General features: G+C 39.9%; 1 protein-coding gene across 2 annotated transcripts in view; it reads right to left on the bottom strand.

The window, feature by feature from the left end:
• Window positions 1–1,215: 1,215 nt before the first annotated feature.
• lef1 (lymphoid enhancer-binding factor 1) overlaps window positions 1,216–13,014 on the bottom strand; it is a 177,483-nt gene continuing 165,684 nt past the window's right edge. Inside the window, exon 10 of one of the 2 annotated variants that reach the window (XM_063046806.1) lies at window positions 1,216–3,798. In XM_063046806.1, coding sequence (XP_062902876.1) covers window positions 3,722–3,798 — 77 coding nt within the window. In that variant the 3' untranslated portion in view covers window positions 1,216–3,721. Of the gene's footprint in view, window positions 3,799–10,445; window positions 11,946–13,014 lie in introns of those variants that run through there. The other variant, XM_063046805.1, reaches the window with a different exon arrangement.

Below are 13,014 nucleotides of genomic sequence, written 5' to 3'. Positions count from 1 at the left end.
CAGTTGTGCAAGTGAGTTGTTGCCCACAGTTTAAAGTGGTAGGTGCTTGGAATGCCAGAGTTGTGGTAGATCAAGCATGAAAGCTGGGTTTTGAGGGGCATTTAGACAGACTCATGAACATGAAGGGAATGTGGATTATGTGCACCAAATGGGATTGGCCTCATCTGGCATCATACTCAGCACAGACACGGTGAGTCAAACAGCCTGGTCATGTTCACTTGCTGTACTGTCCTGTGCTCTGTGTTCTAGCTGCGAAACAGAACCCACAGGGTGAGAGGCTGGTGTGAAGTGAGCAAGGCAAAAGCATCAGAAATTCAAGTTCACTGGGGTCTCTCAAGCTATTAAGCATAAATTTTCTGGTTTGCACGCTGTACTTCGGTCATTCTTACCCTCGGCCATAGGCTCTATAATGGGACATCTTATAGCCAGGGAAGTGATGACCCCTCCTGTTAGACTGTTTGAGGCAACTTATTTTTTATTCTTTCTTACTTGCCTTCTTATATTTGTATATCTGTGCACTTGAAATGCTACTGTGACGCTGTAATTTCCTTTGGGATCAACAGAGTATCTATGTAGCAATCTATAAAGCAATAAAAATCCTAATTGTTTTTCTACCAGCCTACTCAGTTTCTGCTAACACCTGCAAAAGTCTATGTACTGTGCACATATACAGGAGTATTTATAGCTGGGGTGCCTAAGACTTTTGCACAGTACTGTAGTAATTTTATGTATTGCACTGTACTGCTGCTGCAAAATAAAAACAAATTTCATGACATTTGTGAGCGATGATAAACCTGATTCTGATGTGGTTCTCTATTGTGGACTGAGAGTGGGAAGGGGGCTGGGAGAGGGGAATCATGGTAGGGAAAAGGGGAATGGAGAGGGGAGGGAGCAGGAACCGCCGGAGAAATATTCTGTCTGGTGTCCCTGCCCTTAGCACACTTTCTCTACCAACTGTCCCACACCTCTCCCGAGGCACTCCACCCTTGCCATTCCCAACATCCTTTGTTCTGTCAGATTTACAATCTTGCTCTCTACTCCACAGTGACAAATACAGTACTGTGCAAATTCGTAGGCACACTAGCTCTATATATGTGCCTGAGACTGTTACACAGTATTGTAGGTATTGAGGTCTCTCATTTCCTGCACCCCATTTAAAAATTCTACTGATATGATCTGCAAGGCATGGAGCAGAAAGGGTCTTTTAATTGCAACTCCTACATAAGTACTTTGACAGTTGGCAGTGTCTCACCATCAAAGCTGCTAAGTAACTTGAATGTTTGTGAACGTTTCTGGCATTCAAAGTTAAGCAAAGCTGATACAATTCCGAAACATATTAAAATTATACAAAAACACTTAAAACAATTAAATACGTTTGAAGTTCCTTAAGTATCAATACAATGTAAATTACAGATCATCCCCAGGTTAAGAACAGCCGTACATATGAAAATGTTCTGTAAAGTCTGACATACATACAAATGTTAATTCATACGAACAGCAGAACTCATTTCTTCTCTGCGCTTTTAATAATTATACTATTTTATCAATGTATGTGTTTTTGATCCTATTCATTACAATACTGTGAAGCATTAAGTGATTATTGTGTATTTTTTGACTTACCAACTAAAAGTGGAACCCTTGACAGTCTTTAGTTGTGAATTACCTCTGCCCCTCTCCATTAGAATGAATATAGTCACCAGACCAGTGTCAGGTTTAACCAGATTAGGTTCCGTAGGCAGCTTTCTCATTCTATCTGTTAGGGAAAGTGCAGGAACTTGGTGGCCTTCCACTGTTCAAAAGCAGTCAGAATGACAAAAGTGAAGACCTCTTAAGAAGTTCAGAGCTTCAGTATTGGTGATAAGAGTTATAGCATTTGATATTCTGCATAAACACAGGTCGATGAGACTAGGCAGAATAACTTTGGCACAGCTATTTCTGTACTGTAGTGCTCCATGTCTCTCTGACTAAGCCAACTTAAAACATTTGTTGAACAGAAGTTTTCAGCATTATACCAATAGGAAACCAGTTAGCTGGTCAGGTGAAAAAAAAAATAATAAGCTAATATTATAGTGTTGAGTATCTTTGAAACTCCACCTTTTATATTTGTGACTCCAACTTCTACTGAGATATTGGGAAGAGCTGGGATAGACGTTAACTAAAGGTTGAGGTGGAAAATGGATGGTGACTAATTGGCTGCCTGAATATCCACTGTAAGGAAAATTAAATTGAGTCTACTTCGTGACATATGCAGATCCGCTACTCCTTATTACCCAACCCCACTATAAATTAAAATCTACACTAATGTTACTCAATACATGGCTCTTTTCCAAAACAGGAATCTTAAAATATCGTGGATTATGTATTACGATATGATCGCCTTAGCTAAAACTGAGGTCTCTATGATAATATCAAATGGCCAACCCTTCATTAGGAGAGAAGTGTGACAGTGGCTGAGCTGCTATTACCCAAAGTCAAATGTTAATTCTGTAGATTCAATTGAAACTCAAGGAAGATTTCATCCTTTAATAGGTTGGCTTTGCGTATCCTGGGAAGGCAGATCACAGTAACTAGTGGTGTACTGCCCCTAAGAACCCATTACTGCCCCAAATTTCCTTTCCCTTCCTTGGTATTGACACAAATTTGCAATGTGATCTTGATAATTGCAAAGAACGCGTGTGTGAAATATGCAGTCTATTGGTTCAGTCACATGTGCTATTCGAATAACGTTTAGTTTGTTCCACAAGTTTGAGGTTACAGATAATGGCACAGTATCTTTCCACAAAAAAAATCAAAAAAGCTTGTGACATACGTGAATTTGGCAAATTTCATACATTAAAAAAAGGTTTGGACCATTATGACATTTCTTTTAAAAAAGGTAATGGCTTCAACCCGTCATACCATAATCAATTACATTGCACCAGATATATTCTATTGACAAAAAAGTAATGACACTAAGATCTAACCAGTAGATAGTTACAACTTAAGGTGACCAGTACATAACATAAAAGGAGGATCAGAAAAATGTAGCAACAGTTAAGTGCTGAGTTTTTAAAACACCAGTGTGTGATGACATACTATAGCTTAAAGGTCTGCAGTTCCCTACAAATATCAATACTTTCTGAATCCCACGTGATGACTTGTAATGTGAGTAAAGTTTTTGTTATGGTTCCTCCAGCTTGCTCACCTTGGGAAGCACCAGAGATTCAGTGTTGCTTTTTAAAGCCATTTTTTCCAGGACTTGCACAGCTTTTCCACCTAAGGTGGAGATTCCCCGGCACTGACTGGGCTCTATCGTACACTGTACGGAAGCTCAGAGCAGTTTATACATACACTGTCTTCCTCTGAACTCCCCTCAGGCTAAATCTTTCATGATCTCTAAATGTATTTTTAAATGACTATCACTGAAAATATACACATAAGAACAATAATATGTAAAGTAATATTTGAGGGGAAAACAGCTGTTAGTTCAGAAGAGAGCAAAATTAAACTAAATCTATCTACATATCTTTGTTCAGCAAAAAGAAAACCCCAAGGGCCAAATTTCTGAGTCTGATGCCTACAGTTATTTCTCTTTCCTTTTTGCATCTTGTACAGGCCATGTATAATCTCGATGTGGGTCCAAATCCAGCTTCCATTTAGTAGCTGATCTTAACAGGACAATCCAGACTGAGAGTAAATACAAGTAGCATGTTGTTTGGCAAGATCATTTGTGGACAAGCTGTCAACAAGCCTCCATCTCTAGAAGTGGGCCTGGTGTTGCTGCTTTCATCTTGCACGTCGCGAATGTGTTTTGTTTTCCTAAATAAAAATAGAAAAAGGTGGTTATAATCAACAGTTACTGATATATATACTCTACACATATAGACTTTTAAACTCTTGGGGCATTGTCACACAGATGGGTAGAAGGTGAAACCTTTGTCTAACCCTGAAAATCTCTCATTGGATAATAAGCTGGTTTCAGACATTTTGCTTTTGAATAAGAAGATTATGGGTGGAATTCATCCCTTAGAACTCATTGTTTAATTAGTCTAATTGTTCTCTGCTGTAACAGTAGGGGCCATCACTTTCACATTATTAATATATTAATTATTATTATTTCAGACAATTAGTCGAAAGCTCAGACTAACCTTGCAATTTGACATAAAACATATTGCAGCCTTTATTCAAAGAATAGAAGAGTCTTTCCTAAGGTGTCCTTCAACCAATGCATTACACAGAGTCATTTATTTCATCTCTGATCGTGGGACTCTGTCATTTAGTTTGCTTTGTCTGTTAGAGTACAACAGTGACCATTCCTCATTGTCTATAAAATACTTTGGAATGTTCTGTGGCTGTGAAATACACTAAAGAATACCCGTTGTGGTTTTGGGAGAGATGGGAGGGGGTCAGGAGCCAAAACAAGAAACTCCCAGCATATTATCGACTCAATAAATTGAAATACAGGGTCTTTATTGTTACTTAGTTGTTTGAATTCATTGATAGAATATTTCACTACAAAGAAAGCTGTTCTACCTGACACATCTGTGCCAGATGTTCAGGATCTGTCCACACTTCAGATTTTTCTCTATAAGTATTTGAACACATTCCCCTCAGTGTGTCTAAATGCCTCATGTGGGTGCCCAACAAAATCTTAGTCTCCATGTACGGTCCTTTATCCGAAAGTAGTTTTTTGTCACATCCTCTCTAATTCTTTTTGCCAATTACTTAAAATTAATGACGGCTGGTTGGGTATCATTGAATAGATGTCAGAGGAAATGGCTTCTCACTACTTGCCCCATTAACACCCACATAATATTTAATGCCATCAACCCTGTGTAAGTTTTATTTCCACAACATGCATCTTAAATCCCTTCTACTTCCTAACACTGTGACTTGAAAAAATACTAACAGTGCGAGTCACAGATGTAGTTTTACTTAAACTGCGGCAGTCAGCAACCGTAGGCTTGCACTTTTGAAAGAATTAGGCTGACACTGTTCCAGATTAATTTAACTAAAGTACAAACTTGTCACACCATCGAATGAGTTTGTGCTAAAACCAGGTGTCAAAACTATTTGGTTATGTTACTATGCAAATCTGTAGAGAACTTTACCTTAATTGTCAGTTCTCTGTACCACCTCACACTCCAGACAAAATATAGTGCCAAGATACAGTACGTCAGCCAGAACCAGACAATGTTTTAGTGTGGGCCCTCTGTCAAAACATCTCCTTGCACCTCTCACTCTGGCCCACATTGTCAATCCATCCATTGTCCTCGTGAGTGGGGCCTGACCACCTGTACCTTTCCAGTAGTTCCTGGTCTTGTTTCAGATTTGCTGCTGCTGCAGGGTTATGTGTTCTTTGTCCTAGATTTCAGTCTGTCTCTGGGTTCCTTTCAAATATGTCAATCACCCAAAACTTGTCCATTTTCCTCTATTTATAGGCTGCCTACTGAGGGGCTCGTTGCTCAATAGCAGTCTCAGAATTATGAAGGCACCGTGATTAAATAGAGCCACTTGACACATTGTACACTCAGTTTGTTTAACTTCCTACAGCCAATCTGTTGAATTACAGTTCACTTGTCACCACTGGCTGTCTTGTCTGGTTTCATTTCACTGTGGCTTCTTCACTGAATCAATATGGTGCACGTAAAATCTAATCTGGCCACATTAGTTTGCATAAGTATACTCAAGTGTTAGAAATCTTCAACCATCTATCTTTTCATTCACCCTTTTTAAAATATTACTACAGGATAAGATTTAAAATTTCTGGCAGTACTTCCGACTCACTTGTAATCAATAAGGTGTACTTGGAATTTCACTTGACTTCAAGGGATGCATTTCTGAGTATAATATGCTACTGCTACTGTAGAGCAGACTTAGAACTGTTGATTAGGGTTGAATTTCTTGGCAGTGGGCTGTGTGCATGGTAACTTATGCACAAGTGAAGGCCATTCAGTCTCGCAAGCCTCTTCCTCTGTTCAATGAGATCATGGCCTATCTGTGATCCATCTTGCTCTGCATCTGTGAAACATGCAGAGGCTGCAAAAGGTGTTATAGAACACAACATGGGTCAGGTGGGCAGTAATTGGAAATTTCAGCCCAATCATTATTTTAAAAGGTCTTGGTTGTATCATTGCTGTGGAGTAATTCAGAATCACAGATGCTATCTTACCCGGAATTTCAAGACTGCATCATTTCATTTTCAGCCAAAGTTTTTCCAATCTTATCCCTTCTGGTTCTGCACAAACAGGCACTGTAGCTTTTCTCAGCGTCTTACTCCCGACACACAGGCTTGCATGCATTTTGTTTTCCAGATCATTATTCTTTTTTCAGCACTTGTTGCTCCTTTTGATGTTTTTCTCAGTGGAAATGCATCAATTTATTATTTCATTATCCCCGCATGTAAGTTCTTTACTAAATATTACATCCAAGCTGTTTTTCCTGCTAGCATATTATAAATTCAGCATTGCAAAATATAGGTTGGCATCACTGGTAAAGTTGGAATTTATTGTTGATCCCTTACCACATTTATACCATAATAAGCAACCTAATATAATTGCCAACACAAAAGACTAGGTGCTGGGATCTAGAGCAACACATAAATAGCTGGAGAACTCTGTGAATTAGGCAGCATCTAATGAGAGAAACACTCAATATTTCAGGTTGAGGAAGATAATTACAGATTGCTGGGGCTCTTGGAACTTGGGTCAGGGTTAGACATAGGTTTAGGTTGGTGCAGATAAAGTTCATTTCTATGTGAATTTTTTATCATGGCAAATAGTGCTCTGAAGCATATAATGATGCTTGAGGAGATTGTACTGATTACACCGGAAATTCCTGGTATGCTAACCCACGTAGCAACTGGTTGAACTGTCAACTTTGTGAACAAAAAAAACAAAATTAACGGCAGATGTTGGATATCTGAAATAAAAATAGAAAATGCTGTAAACTATGTAGGTTAGACAGCACCTGTGGGAAGAAAGCAAATTAATGTTTCAGGTCTGATGAAGAGACTTGAAACTTTAGTTCTGTTTCTCTTCCCACAGTTGTAGTCTGAATGTATAAGTGTTTCCAGGGTTTACTGTTTTTATTTCAAACAAGAACACTTATTTAGGCAGAGTACAGAAAAGTTTTCTCTCTATTTATCTAAACAAGACGAATTAGAGAATGTTTGGTGTTGAAAACATGTATACATAAATGGTTGTGGTTCAGGATGAGAGATGGAAGCCAATTGAGGTGCATGGACCCACCAATAGGCAAAATGGAAGAAAGATTCTTTGGGCAAAAAACTCAAGAAAATCACTTAACATATGGAATCAATGGGCAATGGTTCTTTTTCAGATCTTTTGGAAATGTCATTTCTGTTCTAATAGTGACTGAATGCTACAGAAAAAAAGGAAATGAATTCAAATTGATTAGTGCTGGTTCTCATATTGAACTACACATTCAGTTTTAGGAAGGATGTAATGGATTTAAGATTAGGACATATTTGGGAAGGAGTTGAGTAATGAAGACAAAGCAAGGAGCTTCAAGGTTAAATCACTCCGATGTGTAGCAATGAAGAGACGTCCAGTTTAAAATAATGAAAGGAGCTGACTGAAAGGTGGCAAACAGTTCTCTTTGGAAGAATATGCAGAATTACTAGATATTTTTGAAGTTAGTTCACTCAAAACTGTGTGTGGGTTAGCAGGTTATAGAAGACTGCAAATTTGCCCTTGTGTAGGTGACTGATAGAATCTGAGAAGTTGCTGATGGGAACAAATGGATTACAGGGAAAAATCAGTGGTGAAAGGGATTACTCTGTGAGCTGGCATGGATTTGATACTGAATACAGTGTGCTTCAGTGATGAAAATAATTCTGGAATATGAAGCTCATTGCTTCTAATGCTTCAGTCAGGTCTTGACTCAGCTGGCTTATTACTCTTGTCTCCAAATCAAATGTTCATCAGTTCAAGCTCTTCCTCAGGGTCTTGCCCACATAACTGAAACTAACCCTTCACACTTCCATTTCTAAAGGATTCTGTCTCGGGCAAGATGTTCAACTTAAACCATGCCTGCTTTCTCAAACTGAGAAAGAATCCTACAGTGCCACATCAAAGAAGAATAAAGGAGTTCTCCCTCCCAGAAAACTGATTTTTGGTCATTTTTTCCCTCTCCTGTTTGTTGGAACTTGCTGTGCAAAAATTGGATGTCTAAAAGATAACAATGGTTACATTTTACAACTACCTTACCTAACTAGGAGTGTTTTTAGGATTTGGAAATATCATTATTTTAAAAGTTTGCTTAATTAACAATGACTCCAAGTGTAAAGTTCAGTATTTAATTAACCTTTTTACACAGTTTATTTTTGATGAGCTGTGGCTATGGACTTGTAAACCTTGTGGTCCTTTGTAATGTACTGTCTCTCCATTAAGTATTCTGGTTTGCTGTTCTCAGATTCAGCATGAATGTCCTTCTGTTTCATCACAGTCTCACCTGTCACTTAAATCTGAGTGTCCAAATTACCTACTACCATTGGTAGTCTTTGGGCAGGTTTCGCAGCCATCTTTCCCATCCACTATCACTCACATGATCAATGGAGCAGAAACCCTTGTTCTACGAAAGGTCCAGTTTAAATTGGGTTTACACACAAAATAATCCAAGTCTCTAATAAAATCTATACAAAAATTACTGATGACTAGACAAGTCAGTCATGAGTAAAGTCAAAAAGACAGAGTAAGTCAAGTGAACTGACCATATGTTCTTGAAATAAGCAGTGGCCAAACTAATCAAGTACAACCTGACCTTGCAATCCAGGAGAATGGTTGTTTAAGTGAGAAGCTTTTAAAAGAGGTGATAACTAGCCAGCTCTCCAGCTCCATCACAAAACTTAAAACTAAGATCATTACACTCATACAATGAGTTATGCAAAGAGACTGGCTGTGGGGTCTTATTGCTACTGGAGCCATTGCAGTCTTTGTTTTGTTTGCTAGATGTTTTTATCTCTTTTTATTTCATACAAGGGCAGATGGCATTATAATCAGCATTGAAGGAACAGATCCACTGAACAATAGAGTTCCCATCATGATATTCGAACATTCACCTGTAGGCTCTTCTCTCGGGCATTTCCTCACAGACATCTCAAAAAAGACCGATTCTTTATGCAGAGCAAGCTAAGAATTCTAGAAGGATCTCAACTGCTATTTGCTACAAAGTATGAAAAATGTGCAAGGAAGCTTTTACCAAATTATTTATTTATAATTACACTTTGGCATTAAATACTTGTTTAAAACAGGTATTGATGGAATATTTGTGGTGTGTCCAGACATTATAATACCTGGGTCATTAAAGCACTACCATCAATAACTCCGAATAAATACAAGGAAACCATCAGTAATTCCTTCAGAAATGGGAGAGCAGTTTGATGCTGCACCACTGTTTTAAGTGCACAGTTCATACAATATCACCTGACAGCAGACACTGACACAATTACACAGGTTTTCTCTGCTTTGCATTGCTTTCAAATTGAGATCTAATTGGACAAGGTACACAGCAGAAGCCCCTCCCCCTGACTGACTAGCTGCAGGAGCTGTTGCTAGCAAATACTTACACAAAAGTAAATGGAAGTTTGTCTCATCAGCTGATAGCTGGAAAACCATTAAGGAAGTGTCAGTGGGAATGGGTTTAATCTAATCCATTTCCTTTTGTGCCCCATACCACTCTAACAATGCATTGTTGGTTTTTCCTCGCAGGAAATATTCCTGTCAAGTTTTGCATCAACACAGTTAACTTCCTGCAGAGGAAACACTTGGGCTCTCCGCCAGCAAGTTCACAGCAGCCAGGCAACACCCACACGGAATTCAGTGCTGCCCCCCATTACCAGTGAGGAATGTACTTCCTCACCGGAGGAAATGAGATGTGTGTTTCTGTTGTAATTCTCAGATCTTCTGCACCAAACTGCAATGCCACTTTGATATCAGAAGGTTAAGACAGTTCGAGTCCTGAATTCCAGCTTGTGTTTCCTAAGTAGAACCCTAACCTCCACCAGGATCAAAGTGCAGTTGTGTTAACTCTGCTCACTCTTTGCACTGAAGATTCGGTATGAAAGAGATTTTATGTTCTGTTATTCACTTTAGGGATGTGGGCGTCACTTGGAAGCCTGCTGCTTTTAGTAGTGACCACAAACTGTCAAAGAGCCACTTCAAGCAACAGCTACATTTACCATGCTTTCTGAGAGGGGAGTCACATATAAGCTTAATTATGAATGGAGAGTAAAGAACTAGTTGGGTTTTTACACCATTCCAACAGAGTTAGAGTCACTTTTACCAATAGCTGCATTGTAATTTATAGATTTTGAGAAAAATCATATTCAAATTCTCATAATGTGATTTGAGGACTTCTCACCAATAAACATAAATATAACAATATTGTACACCCCAGAATAAATGAAAAAAAACACACCACTAAGATCTAAAAAAAAACAGCTTTTGACTTTATTTTTTTAAATTCCAATATTTTCAACAAATCTGCTTCAAAAGAAATAGTATAGTGATACAGCTCACAAGAAAGCTTTACTCAATAATCCCTGCTCTACTTGCAATGTGAAAGTACTCTTTGCCACAAATCTGTCCCATCAGTTCAATCAAAACACTCAACAATAAAGACACCTTTGAATATTTTGTTCCAGTTCTTCTAATAAAACTGTCCTCCATTAGCTCGAAGGAAAGAGCATAGGTGCCTCAGGGATGCTGAGCTTGAACTATCGGCTTCTGCTCAGAGGCTAATTCTGTGACCCTGACCACATGGGTTCTGCAGGACCAGCACACAGAGCAGTAATATTTCAAGGGGGCTGATTAGGCCTTGACGGCATTTCCTCTCTGCATCCAGTCCTGGGAGGAATGAGGTGGATGGATAATTGCAGGGGGGGAGGTGGGAAGGGATACAAGGAAACCACGCTCCATCTCAATCAAATCAACCTCCTTGAAGCACACGTACCATTCACCAATAACAAAGTGCCACTGATGGCAGCATCACAGTGCTTCTGGGCAAGAACAATGAAGTGCAATAATGACCAGAAGAGGTAAGAACCCAAATGCTAGGGAGCGGCAGCAAGGCTCACATTGGAACTGTACAAATTTCCTTTCTTCTTAACAAGACCAGTGGAATCTATACAATATATTTCTCATAATTCCCTCCAACCCCATTTCCAATAACAATTCTTCCATACAATTAAAGCAATGATAGTGCATGTGTACCACAGCAGGGAGCTGAGGGTGCACTTGGAGGGTCGTCTTGCAAATCTAAAAAAAAATCTTTACCAAAAAAAAACCCCTCAAGTCCTCACTGCAGCACACAAGTAGAATGACTCCCTGGATGAAGAAGGGGAGGAGGGATGTCTCATGGGTTTTTTGTGTGTGTAAATGTGTGTAAGTGTGTGTTGTGTGTGTGTGTGTGTGTGCATACACATAAAGGGTGCTGGTTTCACTTCAGGCTGGGAGCTGTAAGCAGTGCAAAGTGCAGCCTACGCTGGCAAGAAACTCCTTGGTAAGAGCTTGTAAAATGGGAAATAAAAATGGACGCGATCAGGAGCCGATTGTTGGTTTACGTCCAGCAGTATGATGAGGTTGAAACGTCAGTCTCTGCCATCAGCCCAATTGCTCGTCATTGAGTGCTTACGTCCCAACCACAAGGTCCCAAGTTCCGAGTCCGCCGCTCAGAACAGTCTGCCTCAGTCGGGTGAGTGTTTTGTTTGATTTTTGATTTTGAGTGTGTCAGTTTTCAGGTGGGCTGCTATATAGAGCACCACTTTGACGTGAGGCGTTCCATCTCTGGAGGAGGGAAAAAGCTGCCATCGTCTGGCTCAGCCCACTTGACCTGTGCTTTCTGCTGGCTGATGATGGAGCAGCGTTGCTGACAGTCTCGGAGAAGTCTGTGCCCCAACCCATCCTGCTCTCCTGGCTGCAGGAGGAGGAGCTTTGGTGAGTGGCCTGTGAGAAGGAAATAGAAGAATGAATACATGGGGAGGAAAGCGTAATCCAAGAAAGAAAACACAAACTTTTTACACCCCAGAGAAAAATACCCACAAAGATTCCACAATTATTGCTGAGAGAATGGATGATGCCTCTCTGCTTCCAGTCTTCTTTCTCTCATCCATACTCTTGATCTTCCTCTGCAGAAGCAGGCATAAGATGAGGCTCAGACATCAGCCTCCCTCTGTTTCTCTTTTATATTTGGGTCAGATGGTGAGTGATCAGGGCTAAGGCCACTCCTTTGCACAAAACATTGCTTAACTTCGATAACTACCACTTAAGAGAAGAAATATTGGTGACCACATTCAGTGCTTTTGTTTTCAGTCACTATCTAGGCATCAAATTGACACTAACTCAACTTCCTGTCAGTTGTCTCACGTGACAAGCAGAAAGCGGGTTATCATCGCGTCCTTCTGAGATCTTCACCTGAACCGTGGTACAGTGGAGAGCAGTGAGCAGGAAGAACCTATCTGCTTTTACCTCCTCTCTAGAACAAACAGGTATCATCTCAGCTCCTAGATAGCCTAATCCATTCTAGGCCCCAAAGAAATCTTGTAATGTGGCTCTGAGCCACCAAGGACATTTGTTCCCACAGCGCTGTTTTTGCTAATTAAGAGATAAGCAGATGATACAAAGTTAAATGCTAGGATCATCTTTGTTAATAACTTCATGGATCCCTGGCACAGTAATAAAAATTACACACACCAGAGAGGGTCACTGAAAGCTCTCCCTGCTGACTGTGCTATTTACTCTTTAGCCTTGCTATTGCGTAAGGGAGTCTTGTCCAGAGAAGGTTCTTGTTTCACAGTCTGGTCTACAATGACCCAGCTGGACTTTCAGGGAAATTGTAATTTGTCTTCACACGCTTAGACCAAGAAATCATTTAGAGTTCCTTCCTGATGTTCACCGAGAGGTGCTAATTTTGGACACCAAGGACCCGTGGTGAAGGCAAATGATCCCATGGCCAGTGGCCAATGTGGTGGCATAGTGGAGCAGCCAGTAGAGCTGCTGACTAGTAAAACCAGAG

This window comes from Mobula hypostoma, chromosome 4, assembly GCF_963921235.1.
Source record: "Mobula hypostoma chromosome 4, sMobHyp1.1, whole genome shotgun sequence".
In the NCBI taxonomy this organism is placed as follows: Eukaryota; Metazoa; Chordata; class Chondrichthyes; order Myliobatiformes; family Myliobatidae; genus Mobula; species Mobula hypostoma.
This window is presented reverse-complemented; position numbering and strand designations above follow the sequence as displayed.